This window comes from Ahaetulla prasina, chromosome 1 (assembly GCF_028640845.1).
Source record: "Ahaetulla prasina isolate Xishuangbanna chromosome 1, ASM2864084v1, whole genome shotgun sequence".
NCBI classification, from domain to species: domain Eukaryota; kingdom Metazoa; phylum Chordata; class Lepidosauria; order Squamata; family Colubridae; genus Ahaetulla; species Ahaetulla prasina.
This window is the reverse complement of record NC_080539.1, coordinates 100,099,705-100,114,465: the sequence shown is the minus strand read 5'-3', so window position 1 is coordinate 100,114,465 and position 14,761 is coordinate 100,099,705. Positions and strand designations below refer to the sequence as shown.

Here is a 14,761-nt window from a genome sequence, read left to right as displayed (position 1 = left end):
CCCCTCAGCTCCTCGGAGAACCAAGGAGCCGGTTGGGATCTGCGCGGGTCAGAGGCCGCAAAGGCCTGACACGGTCTAAAGCCCCAGCCGCAGCCCGTTCCCAGGCTGCAGCTAGTTCCTCTGCCGTGCCGTGAGCCAGACCCTCAGGAAGTGGCCCAAGCTCCGTCCGAAACCTCTCAGGGTCCATCAGGCGCCTGGGACGGTACCACCGTAATGGTTCCGTCTCCCTGCGGTGTTGGGTAGCGGTCAGAAAGTCCAGGCGAAGGAGAGAGTGATCTGACCATGACAAAGGTTCAATGACTATTTCCTTTAAGTCCAGCTCTCTCAACCACTGACCAGAGACAAAAATCAGGTCCAGTGTGCCTCCCCCGATGTGAGTGGGGCCATCCACTACTTGAGTCAGGTCCAAGGCCGTCATGGAGGCCAGGAACTCCCGAGCTTTTTGTGTAATTTCTTAATGCAAAGGTACACTTATGACAATGTTTTTGTCTGCTTTTATCCTTTTCATTAAGACGTGAAAGTTTAGTTAAATGAAGCCATGTGTTAAATGATGGTTGAAAAATATAAACATACTTTATTAAAAAAGATATTGTTTGACCTGTCCCTTGCGTGATGCTTAGCCATAATGTGTTTTGTTTTGTTTGTTTGCGTTTGTATTGTGCCTTAGAACGATAAGTGAACTAATACATCACAAACCTGTAGCTCAAAATCCTGCTTTTAGCATTTATACCTGGAATAGAGCTGAAATAAAATCTTCCATACATTGCAACTTGCACACTTGATTCCTTTTCTTTGTTCAGAAGGGCTTCCTACTGAAGAGACAGGCAACGCTCTTAAGAGGCTCTTGGGAGAATGGAAAGGGACTGCTTTCTACTTGGAAGAAGTAGCAAGAAAAATGCAATATCAGGATGAAATCAATAATTACTTTAGTGAATTGAATAAACTCGATAAGTCTGTGAGTGAAAAAGAAGCATGGCTCCAAGACAATTATGCAGTAGTTGAGCATCAACCATTAGCAGTGCTGCAGGAGTTGTGCCAGGTAAGATTGACAACCTTGGTACACAAAAATACACAAAATACAATAATTTATGTTTGACCTATACCACTAGAGCAGGGGTCTCCAACCCTGACAACTTTAAGACTTGTGGACTCCAACTCCCAGAACTCTGGGAGTTGAAGTCCACAAGTCTTAAAGTTGTCAAGGTTGGAGACCCCTGCACTAGAGTACAGTTGTTGTCTCATATTTATGTGCCTGGACTCGAACATGATCTTGAAAAGGTCTGTTCAGGTGTACCACCAGGTGAGGCAAGTTGGCTCTAAGAGGAACAGGTTTTTCCATTATGGTACTTCATCTGTGGAAAGTTCTCCTGAGAGAGGTTCATCTGGAGTTTGTATTATGGTCTTTCTAGCACTTAGATAGACAATAGTATTAGTAGCTCTAGTCCAGTAATGGCGAACCTTTTTGGCACCAAGTGCTGAAAAGGGATCACTACATGTATGCTTTGCGCGCGTGCTCGTCTGGGCCGAGACTAGGAATAGGAGTTGCCCAGGGTCATGCGCGCACTGGAGAATGTACTTGCAGTTTCTTCTTCTTTACTGCCGGCAAGTCTTCAGGTTACTGCCATGCATGCGCATGCGCCTATCAGCTGGCCAGCATACATGCTCATGCTGGAAAATGGAAGACCAGCTCTGACGCAAGCACAAAGGCCAGCTGATCATTGTGTGCACATCCACGTCAGAATCCCAGAAGTGAAATAAGCACTGCCACGCGTGCCAGGTGACATCACTCCATGTGTTGTGTCTGCGGCTCCCGAGCTGGGCCCCCTGCCAGAAAGTGACTCGGAAAGTGAGGGGGAAGGGCCATCAGGACTTATCTCTGGAGCACCGGCTTCCCTGGCTCAGCTCCAGGAGCCAGAGGCAGGCCAGGTGGAGGAGATAATGAGGCCTCCGTCCCCTGACTCTTCCCCCCCCCAGGCCACGCCTCCAGACCCGGCTAATGGCAATCAGGCCTGGCTGGACCCTAGGTTTAGTAGTCAGGAGAGGCGGGAACAACAGAAGCAGGGGTGGGGCAGGCCTAGGAAGTGCTGAGTCATGGAGCCACACCCCACGGGATATAAAAGCAGCAAGGGCTGCTATACCACTTTGTGGCAAGCAAATCAACTGCTTAGAGGGAGAATTAGAGCTGAAGTCCTGTTTGTTCCTGGTTTCCTGGCTGACTCATCGGCGACTGGCTTGATTTTAAAATTTTAATTTGCTTTTATGGGTTTTAAATTTTTGTAAATTTTATAGGGTGTTATTGTATTTTAAATTTTGGCCAATTGAATACGTTTTTTTAAGGGGTTGTTCTTAGTATTGTATGTGCTGTTCTTTTTGTATTTTATTTTGGCTGTGCACCGCCCTGAGTCCTTCGGGAGAAGGGCGGTATACAAATTAAAATATTATTATTATTATTATTATTATTATTATTATTATTATTATTATTATTATTATTATTATTATTATTATTATTATTATTATTATTATTATTATTATCAAGAGAGATAACAGAGACACTTGGCAGACGCTCGCTAGTTTGCTGCCAGAGCTGATAGTTGCCGGCTAATTAAGTCATCGCTTGTGTCTCCCGGACTGTGGAGGGGGACAGATCACCATGTGCCACTTCAGGCACGCGTGCCATAAATTTGCCATCACGGCTTTAGACATTATATGGATCTATTTCAGGTTTAATGAATACTGTTTTGCTTTGGTCTTATTTGCTTTTGTTATTACACTATTATGAAAATAATAATGATGGTGGTGATGATGAAGTTTTTATCTAAATATATAAATATTTAGATATTTAGATATTTAGATAAATCTAAATAAATAAATTTAGATAAATAATATTTACCTAAATATTATTTTATATTGTAATTTTAATCATATTTGTAAACTGCCAAGGAAATGAAATTCTTGGAGTCTTTAAAAATATTATGTTAAAAATAACCAATGTTGGCACTCTGTCTTTCTTAGAGGGAACTCACAAACCTCTTAAGTCTGACTCCTCAAATGGAACATCTGAAGAGCAAGTGCGAGGAGCTGACATCTCATCCTGCTGCTCCAGACTTTATTGAAGATAGCTTTTGCCCTTTGAACAGCCGCTTCAGTTCTGCTCAGCAGGAACTAGAACTTCTTCTGCACAAGCTGAAGAGAGGTGTGCTTTGATTTCTATAAAATCTCCCTTCCTCTCCTTTGTATTGTCTTTAAGTTTCCGTTTTTGCTAGGAGCAAAAACCTCGCAACTGGGGCTGCTTTCATCTTAGATTTTGGCAAACGCTATATAAATAACCACGAGCATAATCTTAAAAGGGAAGAAATAGATTGGCCTTCTTTTTGTAATGTCAGAAATATCTTCTTTGCCACCCTCCTCCCAGCATCCATCTAGATTGGGGCTTTTCTGGATTGAATGAATTTATTAAGCAAATCATTCCAAAAGCTGGTGAAAAGAGAGAGTATGGAATTTCCTAGGTGATGTCAAAACATATAAAGGTAAAAAGGTAAAGGTTTCCCTCGTACATATGTGCTAGTCGTTGCCGATTCTAGGGGGCGGTGCTCATCTCCCTTTCAAAGCCGAAGAGCAGGCGCTGTCCGAAGACGTCTCTGTGGTCATGTGGCTGGCATGACTCAACACCAAAGGCGCACAGAACGCTGTTACCTTCCCACCAAAGGTGGTCCCTATTTTTCTACTTGCATTTCTTACGTGCTTTCGAAACTGCTAGGTTGGCAGAAACTGGGACAAGTAACAGGAGCTCACCCCGTTACACGGCAGCACTAGGGATTTGAACCGTTGAGCTGCCGACCTTTTGATCGACAAACTCAACATCCTAGCCCCTGAGTCACCGTGTCCCTTTTGTCAAAACATGTACTTGTCCTTATCAAAACATGTACTTGTTATCAAATCAACAACATTGATTTGATAACAACATGATAAATGATAATTGATAAAAAACATGTACTTGTCCTTATCTATATAATGCTCTTTTTTCTTTTGATTGTATTGATTCCAAGGTCAGATTGCCCCTTTGGTGTGCTTGAAGGATGGAGTGGGAGTAAAGCTGACCGTCTAAAGTGGCGAGGTTTACTTTTGCGTTCTGTGTTCTGTTAAGCACTTTCTCTTAAGTCAGACTGTCAGGAGTTCAATCTGTCAAGATATCCCTTATGTCTAAAACACAAGAACTGTCTTCACTTTTGTTGACCTTGAATAGAAAGTCTTAAGGAGCATCATTTGTTATGATGGTTTAATGTATACCCTGCCAGACTAAATGTCTGCCTTGGGCAACTAAACAAAAATCACACATATAAAATGTGTTACTTAAATTCAGCAATAAACACAGAAAATGTCAGTGTCAATAAAACGTTCTAGTAAAACCCAAATGTCAACATGCTTGAAGTTATTACTGCTCAATGCTGCCTTAGGTTGAGACAGCTTTTCTTTCATGCAGCTTAAGTATGCTTGCAATTCTCTGTTGATTTGTTTTAATACTCGGATTCAGAACTCTTTTTTTTACTGTGAAAAGAGGGTACTACTCACAAATCTTCTTCTGCTTTGGAAGAGAACATGGATTCTGCCCATTGTTTTGATTTTTTTTTAATTAAAAAAGTTTTACAAAATTTCCCCCCACTTTCCCCCACCCTCCCCTCCCTTCACAAACCCTCCTCCCCACCCACCCCGACTTCCCGGAACAAACACAAGGTATAGTTAAAAATAAAACAAACACATGCTAAAAAATTTTCTTCCTCCCAACTCAATTATACTCCTACAATTCTCATCAGTTCCTAACTTCCCCCAAAGCAATCAGAAATAATACATCCTAATCATTCAAAGGCAGTCTGATAACTCTTAGTCTGATATCTACTTTGAATATATAGTCAATCCATTTTTTCCATTCCTTTAACTATCTTTCTTGCGTATTGTCTTTCAAAAAGGCTGAGATTTTTGCCATCTCAGCCAAATTGGCAACTTTCAATATCCATTCTTCTATTGTAGGTACTTCTTTTTTCTTCCAATACTGTCCTATCAGTAATCTTGCCACTGTTATTAGATTTAAAATCAATTTAGTCTCAATTACTGTACAGTCCGTAATAATTCCCAGCAGAAAAAATTGCGGCAGGAACTTTTCAGAACATTTTGTAAAATCCACCAAATTTTTATCCAAAAGGCCTTAATATCCTTCCAAGTCCACCAAATATGAAAATATGTAGCGTCATCACAATTACATCTCCAACATTTTGCTTGCATATCTGGATACATACATGTAGCTTCTTAGGATCTAAATACCATTGTTTTGATTTTTATTTGTGGATTTTCCTTTTTGTCCTTATTATAGGTTGCTAATATTAATCTTAATCCTTATACCAAACTAGCTCTCTAGTTAATACACCCCTAATTAAGTTGTTATGTCAGCTGAGTGCAGAAGTTATGTTTAAGGTATGTAGAACAAAAGCAAATCAACTCATATTCAAAATATATTTTAAATATTTTATATTTATAGTTTATATTTAGGAAAATAGAATCCTGGATTGAGGATTAGAAAGAAAAAGAAAAAGAAGAAAATAAAAAGAACAATGTAGCAGTTGCATTTGAATTATTAATTGGATATTGATTTTTATAAATAGCAGAAGGTGATCATTCTTATTAGAATTTAATAATTCGAATACTTATTTCCATACAATCAGCCAGAAACATCTTATCATAACCCTCCTTTTCAAATTGTCAAATATAAAGGTAAACAAATGAAGTATCTTTTCCCCCCAACTATTTTGAAGGAAAAGTGAAGCGGAAAAAATATATATGAAAAGTTTAAACCTGAATTCATTACTTAGGATACAGCCACTAATTTGCTCAGTTGCGGTTGATAAAACAAACAGATGAAGCAGACATAGCTGTGAGACTTGATTAACATTTATGTAAATGACCAATACTGCAGGTATTTCTTTCAATGCTAGTTGCCAAAGAGTACCAGAAAAGGGAATAACAAGTTCCGTAAACTATTCTAAGCCATAATCAAATCCTATCAATATTAGCATACATTCAGAACTGAATTAAACAGAGCAGCAGCACATCAAAGAACAGACAACAAGTGGTCAAAATTGGCAATGCTCTATCAAATCCTGTTCCTGTCAAGAGTGGCGTTCCTCAAGGCAGCGTTCTTGGACCAATACTCTTTATACTATACATTAATGATCTTTGTGACCATATCTCAAGTAATTGTGTTCTCTTTGCTGATGATGTCAAACTATTTAACATCACAGACAATACTTCTATAATTCAAAACGACCTTGATCATCTAACCGCTTGGTCTAAAAATTGGCAGCTCCAAATTTCAACCAGCAAATGCTCAGTCTTACATATAGGAAAAAAGAACCCAAAAACTAAGTACATACTAGATGGACATTACCTTACAGATGACCCCCATCCCGTTAGAGACCTTGGAGTTTTCATGTCAAATGATCTAAGTGCCAAAGCCCACTGCAATTACATAGCAAAAAAAGCTCTAAGAGTTGTAAACCTAATCTTAACATAACATAACATAACATCAGAGTTGGAAGGGACCTTGGAGGCCTTCTAGTCCAACCCCCTGCCCAGGCAGGAAATCTTGCGTAGTTTCTTTTCCAAAAACATCACACTATTAACCAGAGCATATAAAACATTTGCTAGACCAATTCTAGAATACAGCTCGCCTGTTTGGAACCCTCACCACATCTCTGACATCAATACAATTGAACGTGTCCAGAAATATTTTACAAGAAGAGTTCTCCATTCCTCTGAAAACAATAGAATACCCTATCCCACCAGACTTGAAATCCTAGGCTTAGAAAACTTGGAACTCTGTCGCCTTCGACAAGACCTAAGCTTAACTCACAGAATCATCTATTGTAATGTCCTTCCGGTTAAAGACTACTTCAGCTTTAATTGCAATAATACTAGAGCAACTAATAGATTTAAACTTAATGTCAACCGCTTTAATCTAGATTGCAGAAAATATGACTTCTGTAACAGAATCATCAGTGCTTGGAACACTTTACCTGACTCTGTGGTCTCTTCCCATAATCCTAAAAGCTTTATCCAAAAACTTTCTACTATTGACCTCACCCCATTCCTAAGAGGACCATAAGGGGCGTGCATAAGCGCACAAACGTGCCTACCGTTCCTGTCCTATTGTTTTTCTTTTCTTCTTTCTATATATATGCTTATACCTCCTTATATTTACCCATATATGTTTATATACTATATAATCTTTTGTATGATTCCTACATATATTGTTGTGACAAAATAAATAAATAAATAAATAAACAGTATTTATAGTGAAAAGGCATAAAACAGACACCTTGGGAAGGCTGCCTACAACCATTATTTGACATTAGCCATCCAGGTAATTGGTCTTTAAAATGTAGATCTGCTGTACACTCTTCTGCAGGGATTCACAGTGTAGTTGAGAATTTTTTTGAGTCAATGATTCAATTGGTCAGATTTACGTCCACAGACAAAAATCTTTGGCTTCTAACCCAGTTTTTCTGCTGATAGATTCCAACCCTAATGTGATTCCAGCTGTCTGTATTTTGAATTATAAAGAAAAATCAATATTACATTGTGCATTAGCTTTCTTCAACCTGATTACTTCCAGCTCCTCTTGACTCTTGTTGGGGGAGGAGAAGGTTGGCCTCAGATGATAAGTGTAAACAAACACGTACTGGAGTCCTGTTTTTGCACTGGCTTTGCAAGTGTTTTAGGAAGCAGTTTGTATACATTCGCCAGAAGAAACTTTAAAAAAAAAATGTTTTCACATAGTAATTATCTATAATTGAATGTCTGTATGTACTGTGGACCAACATTTCTGTTAGGTTATATTGTATTTATATTTGATATTTTTGGTTCAAACTGTATAAGCAAGTTGTTAACTCAACTTTAAATACTTACTTTAAATGCAGAACTTGAAAGTCATCCCCCCAAGACCTATTTGGATTCTTTGAAAAAAATTAAGGATGAGTTGAATGAATTGGAAAGCAAAGCGCACTCCACCATGAATTCAGTAAATGACTTGACTCAGGTTGAAAAAGCCTTGCAGCAAACAAAGGTATGTTTCTTCTTGGCACTTGATTAAATTCTAAGTTCAGATGAAGCAGAATATGAGAGGATTGGTTTCATGTCTTTATCATATCACGTTTTAACTCTGGTGACTAATGTTGGAACGTGGGCGGGAAGTTTGATTGTCTTAAAAAAAAGTTTTAAAAAAAGTTTGTCTGAAAACTGCTGCTCAGTGACAGAGCGCTAACAGAGGCTTGGATTGCAGAAATGCAAACAAAAAGAAGGCTGCATCTAAAATGTTTATTGAGAAAAGCTCTTTTTTTTTCATAGAAACAAAGCTTTAGAAGATTTAGGAAGTATTAGCTAAATAATTTTAAGTAGCCAGAATAATCATTTCCTTGCAGAGCTTCACTTTGCAAGTGCAAAGGAATAGGGGGGTAGCTGGGATTAAGCAGATAATAACCCATTTAAGGAAAAAAAAATATGGTGGATACACAAATGCTAATTAATGTGATGAGATTCCAAATGACTGGCAAAAATGAAGATTTAAGCAGCACGGTTCTAACCTATTTCTGATGTGATCAAAGCAAGGTATGAAATTGGTTCTCCTATAGATCATATAAAAATATAGATATATTAAGGCAATGTCTTTATTAAGCCAATTGAACCAAAGGTGCCTTTTTCAAAAGGCAATTGGGTTTTGTTTTCCCTCATCCACTTCTTGGATGAGAAGCAAAACGTCTTCAAGGGAAAACAAAGACCAGCTGCCTTTTGAAAAAAGCACCTTTGGGACAACCATGTGAGAATCTCCATAGATAAATCAATTGAAGTTATTTTAAAAGCACAAAGCTATCCCATTTCTAGCAGGTAAACTTGCTGAGAATGGGTGATTCTGTGACAACATACTGGACATAAACTGTTTCAACTCCTACCCTCAAAACGACACTACAGAGCACTGAACGCCAGAACAACTAGACACAAGAACAGTTTCTTCCCGAACACCATCACTCTGCTAAACAAATGATTCCCTCAACACTGTCAAACTAAATCTGCACTACTATTAATCTTCTCATCGTTCCCATCACCCATCTCCTTCCACTTAGGACTGTATGACTGTAACTTTGTTGCTTGTATCTTTACGATTTATACTGATATTGATTGTTTCCTGATTGTTGCTTGTATCCTTACGATTTATACTGATATTGTTTCTTGATTGCTTATTTGTACCCTATGACTATCATTAAGTGTTGTAAGTGTTGTACCTTGATAAGATATCTTTTCTTTTATGTACACTGAGAGCATATGCACCAAGACAAATTCCTTGTGCGTCCAATCACACTTGGCCAATAAAAAAATTCTATTTTATTCTATTCAATACCCGAAACTTTCTATAATAATGTGTCAGTGTTGGAAAAGTGGTTGAGTCCTTTAGTAGGGCGAAAGTAACGTTCAAGAAAAGCTCTTAAAGAGAATGTCGAAATGCATTGTTAGCAAGTCAGGATTTATTTTATCTAGGCTTTTCCATCTTGGGTTAGAATTCTAGTTATAGTTACTTAATTGTCCCTTTGATGTCAGTGGTTAGGGTTGTGTGTAGAATTTAGTTTTAGATTTTCAAATGTTGAAGGTGGATGGAATGAGAGGGATGCCTCCAAACATTTTTATTGTAAACTGCTGCCTAAAAATAAACACAAGATGTCAATACAAGAATCAGAGTTTTGGACTAGTTCAATATTTTAAAAAGCTTTTAATTATACAGTGTAACTTTCACTTTGGCACTGGACAATATCCTAATTTGATACAAAGGTCAATTCCATTATTCCAATAAATCAAATACATTTTATAGGATATAAAACATGAAGGAGCACCATTTAATATAAATATAATTAATATTTTTATATTTATTCCCTGCAGATGGTTTGTGAAACCCTAGAAAATCAAAAAGTCATGGTCGATAAACTTGTTGCAGACACACAAGTATTGGAAAAGCATATTTCTGCTGAAAAATCAAAACTATACAAGCAAGAATTGAAATGTTTGCAAGGATACAGGGATAAATTAAAACTAAAGATTTCTAAAGATGTTAACTTATTGGAAGAAACTGTTTCCAAATTGAGAACATTCGAGGTAAGTAGAAAAATCTTTTGTTTAAATACTTTCTTGTAAATATAATATTCCTCATTCTCAAATTAATTTATATTCTGCAGCAAACTATAATGTTAGTGCCTGTTTATATGATTCCAATGGTATATAATTCTACGAGTCAATCATTCTGCAGACAGAACTGATTGCAGTGGGATGGGAAAAATAGTAATAATATACCGCCTTGTTCAGCGGAGAGTCAATCTAAAAACCGAATAAGCAGAAATAAATTATTTTAGTAGCTTCTTCAGTTTAAAATTTTGTATCTAGTTGGTAACAATGAATGTTGTTTAGTGCCTGTAAATATAAAATTTAAACTTGATGTAAAAATCTCCAGTTATTGTATGTATATACTTATCTTTCTTTATGCGTTTAGACATTTCTTTATGCTAAGGTTAATGAAAGATGGCTGGAATGGTTTCCAACTACTGTTTAGTTCAGAAAATGAGGCTTGATTTATTACCTGACATTTAAAACATTTATTTCCTGCATGATTGTTTTCTTCTCTCTGCTGAGGAATGACAATGAATATTAACTGTTTTTGTAAAGCAGGGGTCATGCATACAGTGTAATGAGAGAATGGATAATAGACTAAAATAATGGTCCAACAGCTTTCTGGGCTAGTTGGCACATTTGCAGTTACGAAAACATGTCATTGGTGCAATCACAGAATAGTTCCAGTGGTCCAGGGCTTCTGGACTGCTACATTAGGTGCTCTTGATAATGGTGTGATATTAATCATTTGACCTCTGGATATATTTTCTAAGAAAGAACTAATATGGGTGCACTATTTTTATTTTTGAGAGATATCTGTGAAGAAGCTTATAGGGCACTCAGAGTTGTTATTTGAAGTGAAGTCCAATAGACTTATTTGCGAGATCATATAATCAAATAAACCCAAGAATTTGTTTCTCACCAGCTTGATGGGATGAAGATATTAGTAGAAATGGAAGTTATGAAACATCAAAGGAAATAGTAGCCAGAGAGAATAAACACCTTTGAGTTTGAGAATCAGAAAAAAATATATTTTGGTGAGGACAATACATGGAAAGGGAAAATGGAAACCAACAGGAGAAACAGATGAAAGTCAAGATATTAGCTATTAGTGGAGTAAACTAGAGACCTAGAAGCAAATGGCAGAATAACATTCTGACAATATTTAAAAGGGATGGATAAATCCAAGGGTGGATTTTCAAGAACAGGAAAAAAATTGTCTTAAATGCAATTGAGTCAAAAGGGGAAAAATAAGAGATTGATTTTGGAGAGTCCAAAGCTAATGGTCCATAAGGAGTATTTAACCATAAAACAATTATTTTAACAACAGTAGAAATTAGTCAGTATATAAAGATCTCCATTCTAAAAATAGAACAAATATTTTTGGGACTACAGTATGTTTCATCCGTTTCAAACACACTTCATAACTGAATCAGCTGAAAAATAATAAAAATTGGAGGTAGAGCTAAGAATATGCAAATTGGACAAACAAAGCAGAACATGTCAATATGATCACGTAGTCATTGAAAAGAAAAACACTCGTAAATTCTGTCGGTAGCATTTCTAAAACAGTAGAATCCTACAATAGCCTAAAACAGCTCAGAGTTTAATTCTAAATGTGAATGTTGGTGAATACAAAATTCTGGTGAATTCTGGTTCTGGTGAATGTCTGAGGTCTCCTTAGCTGTTGATTGGAATGAGCGAGTAACAATAGCCCTGGAGCCTGCACCAAACTGTACTTGCATGGACCCTCTATGTCCTTGTATCCTGGAACCTGCACTGGTTTTCAGAGGAACTCCAGGTGATGAATTGGCATAAGAAATGCCCGTAATCCTGCTGAAGGAAAACAGTGAAACTGGTAAAGTGTGAGTGAGAACCTTTCTTAAAGATTACCTCATGGCAGTAAAAGCAGACAAACACAGTAATTTTTCTGTCTTTATTACATTTATAGTTGGCAGCCATGTGTAAAGGGATCTGGTCCCTCCTGCTAAGGAGGGTACAGAAGAACATTGCAGGGTATTGTGTACATTATTCTAGGCCTCTATTAAATGAGGTCTCTTGGATTTAATTGGAGTTGAACTCTGTGCAGGTCAATGTTGTTGTTGGATCTATCTGTTGGACCTGATAAACTAGAGAAAGTCTTTGGAACTGTGAGTTTAGGGTTCTGCCACCCAATGTTCACTAGGGTACTAGTAGGTTCTGGTAGGTTCCACAGACTGGTACTGGTCCATGGCTCATTGGGAAGTGGGCTGCTCAAGCGATGGGTGAATGCATGAAGTTCCATTTGTAAAAGCAGTGGGAGCACAATATGACATCATCCCCTTCCTCCTCCTGCTGCTGCTTCTGGTCCGTAGAGCTGGAAAGGTTGGGGACTGTTGCTTTAAGGATTCAAGACAATTACTAAACAAAATTGTAGTGGAAACAAGTCCAGATGTTTTGTGAAGTAATATAAATTACAAAGAAGGAATATCTAATGTCCATTCTAAAGCAGACAGGAACTATAAAGCCAACATTTGACAGGACCAGGTTATATGCTGGATTGCTTGTCTCCATTTATTTTCACCCATCAGATCTAACAGGGTGAACATATTCCAGTTTCTTCTATGAATGCGGGATGTAAGAGATGTGCTTTCTCTTGTTATGGAGCCTGCTGAGTTCCATGAGATTTGGATGGCCATGACCATAAGGTTTCAAAGTCTTGGCTTTTCCCTGAAGCACTGGGCCAGATGGTTAGGCGAAGCTAGTTGATTTGGCTGTGCTTTGATTGCCTACTATTTGATTTTCAACGGGAAGGAATTTTTTTTAACCTTAGGCATATTGCATTTGATTTTTATTACAGTTGCTTTTAATCATTTTGGGCTGCTGTTGCTCTTGGCTTTTAACCTATTGTTAGCTGCCCAGAGTTGCATTTGCGCGATTGACAGCCATGTAAATCATTTAAATAAATAACCCTATGTAAATGTAATAAAATTATATTTTTGGTCACATGTTTTTCTAATTTAGTGAAATATGACTCTGGTCCTTGCTCAGTTCCAAGATATGAGTTGAAAGGGGTTGTAAGTCTACTATTGAAGGAACTCGAAAATTGTTTTCTTCCTTGTTTACTGTAGTTACTACCCTGTGTTGACTTGTCATCTAAAAAGATACCTCTGTAGTTGGGTTTTTGGTTAACAGATATTTACATGAACCTAATAAAATGCTATGAGCAGATATTTGCATTTTTTAAATTTACATGGCAGTTAATTACAGACAATTGCGTATTTGGCATTTGAGTAATACATCACATTATAGAACATTAACTTTCCTGTATTATATTCAGGCTGATTCAAAAGTAATTCAGAGGTGGCTGGATTCTGTGAAAGATTTCCTAATGAAAGACCAAATCAAGCAAACAGAACCTGAATGTCTTCAGAGACAGCTTGATCAATGCATGGTAAGATTCATCAATTTATTATACTATTGCATATGCCCATTTTGTTTATTCCTCGGCTGTGTCTAAACATTGTAAAGAAGAGTACATGTAGCCTCTGTTATCAAGGAGCAATTACTGCTATATTTTCAATTTGTGAACTCAGAGTAATAATGCAAATGCAAGATGGAAGAAGGAAGTCTCTTTTTATGTATGTCATAGATGGAATCCATTAAGCTATCTGTAGCATAGTTCTGATTGGCTATCCAAAGGATCTTGGATGCTAATTCACTGACGCTGCCCATAAACATCTTAATTGTTATGAGTACATGTTTAGAAAAAGAATACAGACTTTTTTTTTTTAGCATTTTGTATTTTTATGCTCACTGTCTTTGGCACATCTAGTTACCATCGCTTTTCTTTTCTTCTTAGAGGGAAATTTCCCTAAGGAAATCCTTTCCTCCTTTAATTAAAAGCTATGTATTAGTGCTATTAGCTCTTTTAGGTCCTAGTCTGCACTTGTAAGGTGACAGTAATGATGTAGGTCTGATGAGTTGCTTGACAGATCTGGACTTGCTTAATTTCAGTTATACCAGCCTTTGAGCCCTTGGGGGCTTGGATCATCTTTTTTTTGCAAGCCAAATCAGATATGGTTAGAGAATGTGCTAAAAAAAAGGGTCCCCTTTGGGTTAATTATGCAATTTTACTGATGGTTCAGAAGCAAGACTTTTTAGCAGGGCACCACTAGGCATAATGGCAAGTTCTCCATATTATAGATATAAACCAGTAGTGAAATCCGGCCGGATCTATCCGTCTTGCACGAACTGGTAGCACCATGGTGGAAGGTTCTGCCTACCCACCGGGACATCATTATGTCCTGTTTTTGATCCTCAGTACATGCGCAGAAGACTCTGTGCATGTGCAAAGAGGTGGATGCGCACTCCTGTGCGCTCCTGTTCCTGAACCGGTAGCGAAGGTAAGTGGATTGCACCACTGATATAAACCCTATATGTTATGGTATAAATTTCTCTTGGCAGTAAATAGGGTTCTTCTGGTTTCCAGATGCATGGTTTTAGTTCATGAGTCTCCAGTATGGGGGCCCGCAGAAAGAGAAGTAGCTGCATCCATTGTCACCCATACTTTCTTTTAGCTCCA

General features: G+C 37.7%; 1 protein-coding gene across 4 annotated transcripts in view; it reads left to right on the top strand.

Moving 5' to 3' along the window:
- UTRN (utrophin) overlaps positions 1–14,761 on the top strand; it is a 429,397-nt gene that overhangs the window by 112,932 nt on the left and 301,704 nt on the right. For 3 of the 4 annotated variants that reach the window (XM_058170253.1, XM_058170245.1, XM_058170270.1), the window contains exons 20-24: positions 801–1,039; positions 3,013–3,193; positions 7,968–8,113; positions 9,976–10,188; positions 13,517–13,630. In XM_058170253.1, the coding sequence (XP_058026236.1) occupies positions 801–1,039; positions 3,013–3,193; positions 7,968–8,113; positions 9,976–10,188; positions 13,517–13,630 (893 nt within the window). The remainder of the gene's footprint in view (positions 1–800; positions 1,040–3,012; positions 3,194–7,967; positions 8,114–9,975; positions 10,189–13,516; positions 13,631–14,761) is intronic. The other variant, XM_058170259.1, reaches the window with a different exon arrangement.